Here is a 15,416-nt window from a genome sequence, read left to right as displayed (position 1 = left end):
ATTTGTAGGTCAATTATGATCTTCAAGACATATCCCCCAAGGCCATGGCCTACTTAGAGGACACCTTAGCAACCCGGTACAAAAATTGGAAGAGCGATCTTCATGTGCATTTTAAGCTATGGGATGATGCGGAGATTGCTCATCTAGAGGGTTGCCCAGCCGAGTTGGAGGACCGGCCAGAGGATTGGGAGTGGCTCTGCAAACATTTTACGGACTCAAAATTTATGGTATGTACATAATATTTTAATAACAATTTATTACTGTTTTAGTTATTTTTTTAAGCTTTTTTTAATAATTTCTTTCAAATAGTTGCACTAACATGTATGTTGTGTGTTTAACAGAAGAAATTTGTTGCTGGCAAGAAAGCTCGGGAGGTAAAGACACTTCTCCACCATTCCCGTTCAAAGCCCTTTTCGTATAGGCTAGAGGCACGACGTCAGGTAAAAGTATATTAATTTTGAAATTTTGTACAATTTATTTTTTATTATTGATTAATAAAATTTTCGTAATGTTTTTTTTCTTCAGGAGGGTTCTAAGTTCCCAGAGATCGACTTGTTTAAGGACGTTTACATTCGACTCGACAATGAGACCACTGAGCAGCTTCATGTAAATATATGTAATTGTTATTATTCTTATATTTATGAATCGTTCAAATATTTTTTATATTTTGTTATTAAACATTATATGTTTTTTCTTTATTATTATAGGCTGCTATGGTGGAAAAACGCACTGCTGTTCTCCAAGAAGCAACATCGCAGCTTCCCTCGGAGATCTCGATCGAGGACGTCATTGTACCTGAGGATGCAGGTCTTCAGAACCTAACTGAGGTTCTGGATCAGAAGTTCGATCATCGTCATGGCAAGGTTGTTTGGTGTATAGGGAAGGTGCGGGTTCGTGAGACGGATGCCTCATTTTCCAGATCGACCACATGAGAGGTCAAAGTCGTGAAGGAGGAAGTGACAACCCTAAAAGGTCAGCTTGTGACCCAGGGTGAGCAGGTGGGGGCCCAGGGTGAGCAGATGAGTATGATTGTATAAGCCTTACAGATGTTCGGACTCCAAATCCTGATGCTAGCGCCTGATCTTGCTCCACCTTCGAACTCCCAACCAATTCGCCCAGTCGATGCCTAGTAGCTTGATATATCAAACCTAGAAGACTACTTGTAGTTTTTTTCTTTTTTGTTCGAACATCTTTTATGTACATTTTCATATATTTTATAAGTACTTTTTCTTGGTTTATTAATTATTATTTAGAATTTAATTACAATATTTATTAAAAATAAAATAAAAAATAATTTTGCCAAAAAAATAAAATAAAACAAGGGTTTGCGTGACGAAGAAGTAACCTGCGTCACGCAGAGAGACGCATGTCCTTCCGTCGTGCAAAACTCCTTTGCACGATGCATGTTCCTTTGTCGCTCAAAGTGTCTTTGCGCGACGGATAACCTACGTTGTGCAAAGTAGTTTTGCGCAACGGAGGGACATGCGTCGCGCAAAGGAGTTTTGCGCGACGCAGGTTACTTCTTCGTCGCTCAAACCCTGCTTTCACTGCCTTGGCGCGACGGTTAGCACGCGACGAAGGTTTCATTAGGCTAATTTTCAGGCAACGTTTTCTGACTTTGCACGACAAAGGTACATGCGTCGCGCAAACTGTTTTTTGTACTAGTGATTGGAGTGTTGGAAATTTGGAATTTTTTAATGTTCGCATGGGGCCACAATGCCAAGTTGCGCAACATCACTGTAACAACCCGAAAATTTATATTTGGAAGCAAATACTAAGATAGGCCCAAATTTATTTCGGAAGATAATCATCAAATTCCTTTTCTTAGAAAATTTCCAAGAAAATATTAAATCTTAGTTATTTTATTATGGCTACATCTAACCTTCTCGTTAGACTACCTACGTACCCTACGAAGGAATCAAGCCATTCGTAGTTCACCATTAAGCTTCTAGAACAACATCTTTCCACAAAATTTGCAGAAAACAGCTTTATTGGACCAAGTTTAGGCTCCCCTTGGAGCATTCAAAACTAAACCAAATTGTCTGATATTATATAGGTTTTGAAGCTTGTGTTCTTTACTTTAAAAGCATATAAAGTTTGTAGAAAACAGAGCTCTAAATTGGAAGTTATGCCAAAAAGAAAATGGAGTCTTGAAATTGGAAATCCAGCTTTCTACTGCTGTTTGGCAGCTCGCGACCCAAGTTTAAATAAGGTTTTGCTCAATCAAAACTCAATGGAACTGAGTGAAAACAATTAGGTTACGATCATAAAGACCTAGAAATTAAGAGCCCAATAAGGCTACTCGAAACTTGAGTTTTCTTTGCAAAGAAATCAATTTTTTGCAACTTACATAACAGCCCACTTCCAATTCATATAACAGATCCCAAAATACCTTCAGGTAGTCCAGAAGTCTTGTATACAACATCCAAAACTAACATAACTCAAAATTAACGAGAAATTGACCTTTTGAACCAAACCCTTGACCAAGAAATTTGATCTACACACCCAATCCGAATTACCGAACTCTAATTCATGTTCAGTCTGGTTCATTGATTGATAGGAAACACTAAGTAAAACTAAGAACTCCAAATATATCATGGCAGTTTCAATTCAACTTAAGGAAATTAAATTCGAAAATCAAGATAATCAAGGAACAAGGAATTTACCCTTCAAATCCCTGAATCCTTCCTTCACAATCACGTTCTCCATTGTGCTTTTTTGTATCATTCTTGTCAACATCTTCATCTTCATCCCCTTCACCTTGACCCGTACTAGGTTGCATCCTTAGATAACATCATCTCTCGTAATTTCAACGCCACTCTTTTGAAACCATCCAAAAGTAGGTTTGATGATTCTGGGTTGGCCGGATAATGTGGCTTTAACGCCGGGTCGGTTGGGTGTGTATGGTATGAGGAAGGAAAGAGAGGGATGGAGTGAGAGAGTTTCTAGAGAATTCCAGAAATGGGTGGAAGAGATGGGAATAAGTGAGATAGTGACTTCCCCGAAACCCACCACAAGAAAATTATATTTCTCTCTTTTCCTCATTTAAACTTAATAAAATTTAATAACCTCGAAAATAATATAAAATCTCGGTAATACAAATACGTAGGTTTCAATAGTGAAATCCAGGAACGGGATTTCACATTCTTCCCCTCTTTAAATTTCAATAACCAATTACGTACTTAAAAAAATCAAGATGTTACATTCGACCCCCATTAAAATTAAATCTTGTCCTCAAGATTTCCGATTACTAAATAATGGAAGAGATGTAAAACCAATCCCACCATTCCATTTATATCGAACGAAATCAAAATCTTAGTGTATGATTTCATTCATATCCGAAAATTAACCAAGATATAATCATCACAATTTTCCCACATATTATAACTTCTAGTCACAATCAATGGCAATACCAATAATCAAAATTTCCAACCATAATCATCATCGACTAAACAAAACGTTAACACGATTCTTTTTTAGAATCCAAGTACAAAATAACCCAACTTGATGACCGGTCTCGCGGCCGATTACCCTCACTTCAATCTCACAACAACTCGAAGTAAGGTAACGAGAGTGTCCATTTAATCCTACACCCCAGAACCAAGTACCCTCCCCACGGGATATGTTACAAGTCTGACCGTGTAGGCCTCCAGAGGTTTAGGGGATCGAAACCCAAGGCAGCGCGCGGTGCCCTTCACTCCTAGTAACTCTTAATCTAGGAGTATCCATTTCAACGGCCATACCACATAGACTATCTCGCAGGAGTAGCCCGACTGTATAACACCATATGAAGATTTAGGAGATCGAAACCCAAGGGAACCACACAGTCCCTTTAACTCTCAGGTCATCAAAATCATCCATGAAAGCTACATTCACTCTCCTAATAGTGAGTGATTCACAAAACACATATATATTTCACATGAAGGCACCATTATTCCCAATTCACTCCACAGTTTGATTTTAACCCAAAGCTATGAATATATCAATGATCTTCCTTGTTAAACACATTGCACATGAAATATGTAAGTATCCCCATATTCAATTCTTGTCAAACGCCAATGTCATAAAAAAGGAAAAATGTCCCGATAAACCGAAATTATAGCACACATAATAACTATAAATAAAATCCTTGTAATCATACATTCTAACTAGAGTTTCCAGTAACTTGGAGCTACCCATAATAACCAACGACTTAACCAATGTATTAATTCATATTAGAATAGATATATTCTTCAAATACAAAAGTCACAAATAATCTCACAATCTGTAAAAAAATAGCTTTTAAAAATTTACCTTGAATTGTAAAGCTCAGCTCCATAACATTGTAGCTAAAGCGATTGCCAAAATTTTGTAGCTCAAAATGATTCATGAATAAAAATTTACACCAAAACTTATGATTTTTGGGAAAAGGTTTTTAAGTAGAACAACTAGTTTCTGCTTTGAGCAGCAAACCAACGAAGAACTCAAGAATATAGCATATTGTAGAGTAGAATTGTTTGCTTTGATACCACTTTGTATCGACCCGAAAATTTATATTTGGAAGCAAATACTAAGATAGGCCCAAAATTTATTTCGGAAGATAATCATCAAATTCCTTTTCTTAGACAATTTCCAAGAAAAGATTAAATCTCAGTTATTTTATTATGGCTGCATCTAACCTTCTCGTTAAACTGCGCATGGACCCTAAAAAGGGATCAAACCATTTGTAGTTCACCATTAAGCTTCTAGAACAACATCTTTCCACAAAATTTGCAGAAAAACAGCATTATTGGACCAAGTTTAGGCTCCCCTTGGAGCATTCAAAACTAAACCAAATTATGTAATATTATACGGGTTTTGAAGCTTGTGTTATGTACCTTAAAAGCTTATAAAGTTTGTAGAAAATGGAGCTCTAAATTGGAAGTTATGCTAAAAAGAAAATGGAGTCTTGAAACTAGAAACAAAAAAATCATGATTTAACTGTCGTTTGAGCTCTGATTGTGATAACTATTTACAAATACAATCATCGACCCTAGAAGAAAAAATGAACGAACCTGATCACCAATTTAAAATTTACACTAGTGGATGCAACAAATGCTTACGTCTACTAATGGACAAATAGATTAAACTCCAAGTTTTTTGGAATTTGTTGTTTTAACAGGACATGCATTCTACTAAACTAGTTTCCATGATCCAATTGTCAAACATGTTTATCTATACTTCGAGATCTCATAGGCCAAAAATCACCAAAAGCAAACGCTCAAAGATTAGGTAACGGGACAAAATCATTCAACGATTATAAATGAAACATCACAATTTAACAGTTGTTTTAACTCCGATTTTGATTATTGTTTACAAATGAAATCCTAAACCCCAAAAGAATATAATGAATGAACCCAATCATCAATTTAAAATAATTATACTAGTGGATACAACAAAAGCTTATGTTCTACTTAATGGAAGTATAAAGTAAACTAAGTGTTTTGGAAGCTATTGTTTTGATGGAACACGCATTCTACGAAACTAGTTTTCATGATCCAACAACTAAACATGTTTGCATATACTTTGAGATCTCATACATAAAAAATAAACGGTTGGAGATTAGGTATAACGGGATGAAATCATTCGATAGTTAGAAAAGAAAAATCATGATTCAATAGTTGCCTTAACTCCGATTTTGATGATTCTTTAGAAGACTCCAAATCAAGAGTAAAATCACACTAAATTGACCTAATCTTGAAATTCAATGATCATTAAACAATATGAATTTAATGTTTAAAAAGTTTTTTTTTTCTTCTCAAAATTTGCTCGACGAATTCAATTTATTTGTTGGGTCACATATGAGGACTCATTAGGAACTTAAATCCAATGGGAGAGTCTGTATGTTAAAATCCTTACATTTGAGGTTTTTGCTATTTTATGTGATGAATTGATTAGGTGCAAATTTTTTGTTTGTGTTAACTTTTTTGAATTAATATCACATTATGTTGGCATAAAACAAAAAGAAAGTGAAATTTTGATACCAAATTTTTTTCTTCACAAAAAATGTTATGTCATTGGTGTGCTTGTAAGTGCATACAGATTTAACCATTAAATTAATTAATTACATAAAAAATACATTGCTATATAATTAAAAGAAATATATTGATTCATTACCTTAAAGTAATACATCATACCTAATACATAGTTTAAAAGAAATTTGTTGGGGTTATTCTTCTTCACTTGTAAGTGAGAGATCTTAGGTTTGATTCTCTCCAAAGACAAATTTGAACCACATTATTGTTAACCTATTGTGAGGCTAAGCCATCCTGTTATCTTAGTGTAGATAATATCGTTTGTTAAAAATAAAAAAATAAAAAATTTGTAACAAAAATTGATTTGGGATGAAGAGAAATGATCATGAAGCCGTCGATTCTCAACGGTAACAAAATTTGAATGCCACAGACCTTTGATTTGGAATCTGTTGGAAGGGCGAAAAATTATTATGAGCTATGATCGCTGGAACCCACGCCGCAACCACGTTAGCAGCTGTCTGGTGAGTCCAACAACACATGTGCGTGTGTGAGGCAACTGGGCTTCTAATTGTAAAGCAACGTGATAATTCATATATTTCATACATTTATACCATCCATTCCTAGTCCTTTTGTGATATTTTTTTAGTAAACTAGTTGCATTTTACACTATTTTGTGTTAGTGTGCAGCTAATCGTATTTTGGAGCTCAGTTGAGGACAAATAAGGCAAAATGGTGCTAAAAGTGGAGAATTGAATAAGGATGTTGATGTAGACAAAGAATTAAAAGTGGAAACTGAATATGGTGATGAATATGGCTCTTTATAAGACCAATAACAGCAAAAAACGTGGGAATTAAATGCCCAATTACTGAGATGTATTGACAATATGTAACAACATCTTTAACCTTATAAAACTGAGATTTTCAGCCACTTTTACATAAGCTTCCCCTTGGGGACGCCCATATCTCTCTCTCTTCTCTTTCTTTGGCCTTCTAGAAACAAAATCCTTTCTCCATTCACCATCCGCAGGCACCAAAGAAACCACGCAACCACGTTGTTCTTGGAGAAGTTCAACATCAGAATTGCTTCAAAGGGGTTCCTTCTATGAACTTTAATTTCACTCATGTTGTTCTCAATTTTTATATATTTTGCAATCATGTTGTGTAATTAAGTTCATAGCTGGGGAATTCGATGTAGCCTTGCAAACCTACTCTATGTTATTAAGTTAAAGTACTCAAATTACCACTCTGTGTTCTTGTTTCATTCATTGATTTTATAGTATAATTTGTTTGTTAATCTTAATGTTTGATCACCATTAGGGCTGCTTGCAGATTATTTGATCAAGGTTATAGTACACATCATGCTTAATCTTGATAGATATGTGAATGAATGAAGAAACTGCTATGCATACATCCTCCCATGTGATTTCTTTGGTTCTTTGAAGTTTTCTTGTTCTTAATGGATTCTTATTTGGTAATCTAAGTTGAACATCACAACTAGGTTGCAGATTAGAAGTACTCGATCACAACCAGATATCAAATGGATGATCATTACGAGTAAAACGAACCCTAATTGTAGATTAGAGAGGTGAATGTGTTTTGACTTAATTTTCATGGAATTGGCTTGTAATGGTGAAATCAGTATCCCTAATTCCTTTCCCATTGTTTTTGAATCATTCTATTATTCATATTTACATTCTCTTGCATTTTAAGTTACTTTACTTTTCAAATCAAAATCCAAACTCAATTTGTTAGTTTCATTGTTTAGTTAGGGTTCACATAAAGCCAGTAATTTGTAGAGGTCTAATCAGTCCCTGTGGTTCGACACCCTTACTTGTGCCATTATACTATCATTCTATTTGGACTTGAAAGGAACACAACAAAAATTTGGCGTCGTTGCCAGGGCCTGATTTCAGTCCCCTATGATTGTTTGCTTTATAAACCCTATCTATTTTTCTTTTCTTAGTTTAGATTTTTAATTTACATTTTAGGTTGTTTGATTTCAAGTGGTATCCAAAGATGTATGGTGAATGTCCGTTATGTGCTAAAATTGGCCATCCTCTTCAATTCTGCCCAAGGAGAGATGAGTTTCCTATGTTTGTCTGAGAACATGTGTTTCTCTAACCAAGGACCACTGCAACCATTGTCAAATACATACAACCCCGCTTGGAGAAACTTTCATCATGACTCTTCGAACAATACAAGCTCCAAATCAAGCATTTGCATCTCACCACAACAAGAATTGTTTGACACTACATTGGAGGACACTTTGAAGCTACTCGCTTAAAACAATTTGCAATTTCAACAGTCAACGAGTAGTATTATTCAAAACCACTCTTTAGCACTAACTAAGTTGGAAATTCAAGTAGGTCAGATTGTCTAAGCATTAAATGAACATCAATCTGGTGGTGATGATCAACAAGAGAAGGAGGAACAACCAAAGAAAGCTTGTTGTGCATATTTTCATGAAGTTCCTGAGCTTTACGAAGATGAAAAGCCTTACACTCCTCCCAAGCCATATGTTCCACCAATTCCTTTTCCAGGGAGATTTGTCAAACAAAAGCATGATGAGCCACCCATAGATGTGTTGAAGAAATTGTGCCAGACATAGTGTATGAAGCTCTTCCTTTATCATTTAATTCAATTGATTGTTTTTCAAAATCTGTGTCAGATTCTCCATGTTGTTTTACATCTTTACAGGTGCCATCTTTGGAGTATTTTGGAGATGATTTGCTACCATATCAAGAGAAAAACAAATTGAAGTTGGATGACGATTCATTGCTGCCCATTCACCATAAGAAAGAAGATTCGGAGCTAGATGATGAGATTGCTACCTTGAACGAATTTCATTCATCCATTGAAATAATTGCTCCAGCCACATCTTCAACAATTTTTGAGGATATGCTTATTCGCAAGGACAGACAAAAACACCATCACAATCAAGTCCTTGTGGAAATTCAACGCACCATATTCAAAGTCCCTCAAAAGAAACCACTTCTTTCGACTAAGGTTCGGAGGTACCTTAACTTCCTGCCACCCTAGGCGTTCATCTATCATGGTACCATGTCTCGCCTAGACATTAAATAAAGTGCTTGCTAGGAGGCAACCTAGCTGGGTTTGTGTTCTTTTCTTTTATTTTCTGTCTTTTAGTTTTTGTTTTATTTCATTCCATGCTTACTCTGCCTTCCTGTATTGCTGCATTTCATTCTTTTTTTTTTTTACATATCAAGGACAATGCTTAGTTAGGTTTGGGGGTGTTGGATTAAAATTTTCTGTTTGCTTTTAGTTTTGGCTAAAGTTTGCTTTTGCATACTAATGTGAATGTACATGATGGCTGTGTATACAATCTGACTATGGTGCTGTCATGAAAAGTTCCATATCATAATTTTTGTAGTTCACAAATTTATTACTCTTGAATTATGGTGATTAAAGTATCATGCTCAAATTCTAGAAAAGAATAGTGGAGACTACCCTAGTGAGTTATTTTGAGCTTATTTGCATTTTTAAGAGGGTTTAAAGTGTTTCTACTTCTATCTTTTTCTTTCAATTTCACTTCAAATGATCTCATTATTTCTCTTTGATTGAATGCTAAGAATAATCCTATGTTGCTGATACCATGTACTTGTTATCACCTATGAATGAACTCATTGAGACAATGGTAGGCTATGCATGTTTTAACCACCAAATGGCTTTATTCCTATCCCTTTGTGTGCTCCATTCACCCTTGTTGCAGCCAAACACTTTTAGCCTAGTTCTTTCATCACCTACACCAAACTCTACGCATCTTAGCCCATTACAGTCATACCTTATAGTTTGGGGAATACCAAAGTGATGAAGACAAAGATAGATTGAGCTCTAGATCAAGAATGTGGCGTGTACCAAGGTAACATGTGTTGGAATTGCAAAACAAGAAGAAGAAAAAAAAAAATAAAAAAAAAAATGAATAAAGAAGATGCAATTTCCAAATCCTTCACTATCACATGTGAGTCACAGGCGCCAAGAACAAATAACAAAGATCAATTCAAGAGGAGAGCTTGTTGGTGATATTTTTGAGTTAAACTAGTTGCATTTTACCCTCTTTTGTGTTAGTGTGCAGCTAATCATATTTTGGAGCTCAGTTGAGGACAAATAAGGCAAAATGATGCTAAAAGTGGAATTGAATAAGGATGCTGATGTAGACAAAGAATTAAAAGTGGAAATTGAATATGGTGATGAATATGGCTCGTTTTATAACCAATAACAGAAAAAAAACATGGGAATTAAATGCCCAATTATTGGGATGTATTGACAATCCGTAACAGCCTCTTTAACCTTATAAAACTGAGAGTTTGAGCCACTTTTACATAAGCTTCCCTTTGGCGACACCCATAGCTCTCTCTCTCTTCTCTTTCTTTGGCCTTCCAGAAATAAAATCCTTTCTCCATTCACCATCTGTAGCCACCCTGTTCATGGAGAAGTTCAACATCAGAATTGCTTCAAGGGGGTTCCTGCTATGGACTTTAATTTCACTCATGCTGTTCTTGATTTTTATATATTTTGTAATCATGTTGTGTAATGAAGTTCATAGTTGGGGAATTCAGTGTAGCCTTGCAAACCTACTCTATGTTATTAAGTTAAAGTACTCAAATTACCAATCTGTGTTCTTGTTTCATTCACTGATTTTATAGTATAATTTGTTTGTTAATCTTAATGTTTGATCACCAATGAATGAAGAAACTGCTATGCATACATCCTGCCATGTGATTCTTTGAAGTTTTCTTGTTCTTAATGGATTCTTATTTGGTAATCTAAGTTGAACATCACAACTAGGTTGCAAATTAGGAGTACTCAATCACAACCACACATCAAATGGATGATCATAATCGAGTCAAACGAACCCTAGTTGCAGATTGGAGAGGTGAATGTGTTTTGACTTAATTTTCATGGAATTGACTTGTAATGGTAAAATCAGTATCCCTAGTTCCTTTCCCATCGTTTTTTGAATCATTCTATTATTCATATTTACATTCTCTTGCATTTTAAGTTACTTTACTTTTCAAATCAAAATCCAAACTCAATTTGGTAGTTTCATTGTTTAGTTAGGGTTCACATAAAGCTAGTAATTTGTAGATGTCTAATCAATCCGTGTGGTTCGACACCCTTACTTGTGCCATTATACTATCCTTGTATTTGCACTTGAAAAAAACACAACACAGCACTCAACATGGTTGGTCATGTTTCCACTCAATTTTCTTAACTGGCTCCACCATTGTTGTACCGGTATAGGTTCTCTATGTGGGTATATACATTATGTATCCGATGAGTCTTTATAATTTAGGGACTCACTTTCCGATTCATTGAAGATTCATTTTGTCCCTATATTTGTTTTATTTCAATTTATAATGTGGTTGTCCCTATTTATAGACTCCGCTGGAGATGCTCTAAGAAATTGCCAAGTCTCATTAATTCTTTGAGCAATGGATTTTGATCGACCAAATTTTCCCGACGACTCTTCGTCGGCTAATGTTTGGGGCGACTAACACAACTTTTGTTGATAATGAATCCCACATTGACGAGAGGAAGAACCTTGCATATGCTAATAAGAAGTTAAGCTACTCCCTATATTACTAATTGGTTTTATAGTGGAACCTCAACTTTCTTCATGGTATTAGAGCAGGTTGTCCCACTTGTGAAGCCCAACGACCACACATGCTCCATGTCATCTAAGTTGTGTTGTTCACGTGTTAGGCTTGAAAATTCACCACACGTGAAATAGTGTGTTGAGAATGCATCTCACATTAATAAGAGAAGGAACCTTGCATATATTTGTAAGAAATTAAATTACTCTATATTACTAATTAATTTTACGATATAACCTCAATTTTCTTCAACTTTTTTTCCTAAAAAGTCTTTGGAATGTACGAATATGGGAGCCACAGATCGCCGAAGGGGTTTGAAATATTATATACATGATCCAAATGTCCCAAGTTCCAACTAATAAAGAATAATATAAACACTACAATGTTCAACGAATATAAATAAATAATAACAGTCAAGTCTATTCATAAGTTTCCAATTGTGTACTTCAAAACCGATGAGCTGCATGCACCTGACCCGACAATAAAATTATAAACTTTTTTTTTTTAAAAAGAAAAAGAAAAAAAGAAGAAGAAGAAATGAATATCACAAAGATAAAGATGGATAAAAGGCATCAGGATCCTTTGCTGCGTTTAGGAAGCTAAGCCTCATTTGCAAATCCAACGAACTATTGAGATTTGATCAAATGACTATAAATAGGGTGTTCTTCTAAAAGTTATAATAAAGCAAATCCAACGGACTGTTGAAATTTGATCAAACGACTACAAACAAGAGATCTCTTTAAAAATTATAATAATTGTAACCGTTGGATTAAATTTCAACGGTCCGATGAAATTGGCTCAACCTCCTAAACTCAGGAGAGGATCCTGATTCGGAAAAAAAGGCAACAAATGGTCAGGAATACATGAAGAATTCTTCCAAACTCTAGAGTGCAACTTGAGAACCTCCCTAGCCTTCTCCTTTGTTTTAAACCTACAATCCACTTGAAGCACCAAACACAATTTGGCCACAGCACCCACTCGCAACATTTCCTGAAGAACACCACTGTTGAGAGTTGTCCCACATTGGTGAGGGACAAGGTTTGCTGTGTGCTTATATGGTCTTGGGCTACTCTCCATATGGCCAATTGGTTTTATGGTGGAACCTCAATTTCATCATGGTATCAGAGCGGGTTGTCCTTGTGTGAAGCCAAACGGCCACACGCGCTCCACGTCACCCAGTTGTTGTCCACGTGTAGGCTTGAAAATCCGCCACACGTGCGGGGGCGTGTTGAGAGTTGTCCCACATTGGTGAGGGACAAGGTTTGCTGTGTGCTTATATGGTCTTGGGCTACTCCCCATATTGCCAATTGGTTTTATGGTGGAACCTCAATTTCATCAACCACAAGTTGCAGAAAATCTACAAATGGAGGACAATATTCTCACCGCCCGATCACTTGCCACATGTGAAACCCTAAGGATTTTCTTCGATACAATAGCTAGCCCCGCCCCATGCTTCAAAAGCTCAGCTCGCCCTTCCGCACATCCACAAAGCTGTTCTAAAATGATCAGTATTAGCTCACACGCTCTTTTCTCTTGCGTCCCCAGAAGAGCCTCCGTGAGCACCGAAACTGCACTGCCTTCGACAGCTTTGATTCGGTTCCTTCCCCACGGACAAAGCTCCACAAGAAGCTTCAATGCCGCCTTTGACGCTGGTTGTGAAATCCGACCATTTAGCACATGCACTATCTGGCGGAATGACTCAACGTCCACATTTATCAACTGGATCGGATCTGCCACTTCGAAAAATGACTTCAATAAAATTATTGCATGAGCTCGAGATTGGTAATTCCCGCAATCCAATACTCTGACCAGAGACTCCGTGATGTTATTGTTGTTGCTGTCATTGCTCATGAGATTTTTGAGACGAGATTCCGAGCTTTTGAAATGAAAAAGGACTTCAATAGCGGCTTCGACTGTAGATGAATCGGAGTGATTTTTGTTGATGATGGAGGCCACGTATTCGATTGCTCCTGCTGCCTCCAAATAGTTCTTGTTCCTCTCGCCTTGAATGGCGATGGATCTGAGCCTTTGGAGGCAATGGAGATTGGTGTAAGGGACTTTCTTGGCTTGTTCGATGAGCTTCACCACCTGGGATTTGTCGAGCGCGGATTTAGGAGTTGGTATCCGCTCGACGCCATGCGAAGAGTTGAGAGTGCACCAAGCTTGGATTATGCGGCGGAGAGTGTGGTTGGGCGTGAGATCTGCGTCAACGTCGGACAATGACTTTTTGCTTACTGGGCAAGTGTTGTTCTTCGATGTGAACCACCACTGCTCTATGCTTTCTCGATCGTACGTTATACCGGTTGAGATCGTGACCGGATCTCTCATGATTTCTAATGAAATTGGGCAAAGAAAATGCGGAGGAATAACGATTTCCTCCATGAATCTTTGAAACCTTCTATAAATGAAAAAAAAATGGTAGAGAAGTAGACAAGAGGATTAGAGAAATGCCAACAAAAATGGTTAAGAAAGGACAAGAGAAAAGCTCAAAATTGAACACACTTGAACGAATAATAATGCAAATCTGACCCTATAAAACGTCAAACAGTTGAAGTTTTGGTTATTTGAAGTATGGCATTGAGAAGATAACGGTTATATATGATGAGAAGATAGATAGATCACAGGTGATGCAAGTTGTCATTAAAGAATAGTCAACACACACGGAAATTGAAAACTAAATTATATGCATATCTCCATAGTTTATATACATTAAAGTACCATTCAATTTACACGTCTTCCAAAGTTTTGGAAGAAGAAAAAGTCAACGGAAGGCTTTGAAATCACGAGTTGGTGGTCTAGTGATAAATGACGGATTATAAGGCTTCCTTAAAACTAAAAACTGGAGGTTTTAGATTTGAAACCCGCTGCTGGTGTAAAAGCCAGATTTGTGGCTAGCAGGAGGCTGAAATGCCTCTGTGAGTCTTTCTAACTTCCGAAAAGAATGGATAACTGTGGTTTGTTACTAGTTGTCTACCTTTAAAAAAAATAAAGTAAAATGAAAAGACTTTTATGCCAACAAATAAGTAAAGGAGAGCCCTCGGTAAAATCACAATGATTTTTAAGCTGTTTCTGTACATTTATACAGCTTTTTCTTTCTTTCTTTCTTTCTTTCTTTCGTTTACATGCATTGGGGTTGGACAATCTTGCACTCTCACAATTATGCACTGGAGTTCGTACGCGGGCCAAAAATACATTGTCGACTAATGTGATACAGGACTATTGGAGCTGAATGAGGAAGGGGATTGGTCTTCCATGCATTAATGTGTGGTGGAATACCTTATCTATATTTCAAAAAAAAAAAAAAAAAAATTCAAATCAAAAGTAACTATTAAAGAATAATGCTAGCATTGATCTCTTGGGGGATGAGTTCATTCATTCACTTACAAATAACATATCTTCTTTGTAAAAAATTTATAATCAAAATACCGTTCTATAGCTCGATCTTCATTTGAAGCTCATCCATACAAATAATATTCGAATTGGAGATCGTTTAATCATCCAACTGTATCAAGTAAATCAATGTTTAATCATAAATATGCTACCTGATATCTACACCATTAAAGAATAATGCTAGCATTGATCTCTTGGGGGATGAGTTCATTCCTTCACTTACAAATAACATATCTTCTTTGTAAAAAATTTATAATCAAAATACCGTTCTATAGCTTGATCTTCATTTGAAGCTCATCCATACAAATAATATTCGAATTGGAGATCGTTTAATCATTCAACTGTATCAAGTAAATCAATGTTTAATCATAAATATGCTACTTGATACCTACACCTTTAATTTTTTGTATAGATATTA

General features: G+C 36.1%; 1 protein-coding gene across 1 annotated transcript; it reads right to left on the bottom strand.

The window, feature by feature from the left end:
• Window positions 1–12,406: 12,406 nt before the first annotated feature.
• LOC137741512 (E3 ubiquitin-protein ligase PUB23-like) lies at window positions 12,407–14,110 on the bottom strand. The gene is made up of 2 exons (XM_068481217.1): window positions 12,952–14,110; window positions 12,407–12,612 (listed from the first exon to the last, which is right to left on the bottom strand). Exons 1-2 carry the CDS (start codon window positions 13,988–13,990, stop codon window positions 12,407–12,409), a joined length of 1,245 nt encoding a protein of 414 aa, XP_068337318.1. The 5' UTR covers window positions 13,991–14,110.
• Window positions 14,111–15,416: the final 1,306 nt, after the last annotated feature.

The sequence above is a fragment of the Pyrus communis genome, chromosome 8 (genome assembly GCF_963583255.1).
Source record: "Pyrus communis chromosome 8, drPyrComm1.1, whole genome shotgun sequence".
Taxonomy (NCBI): Eukaryota; Viridiplantae; Streptophyta; class Magnoliopsida; order Rosales; family Rosaceae; genus Pyrus; species Pyrus communis.
This window is presented reverse-complemented; position numbering and strand designations above follow the sequence as displayed.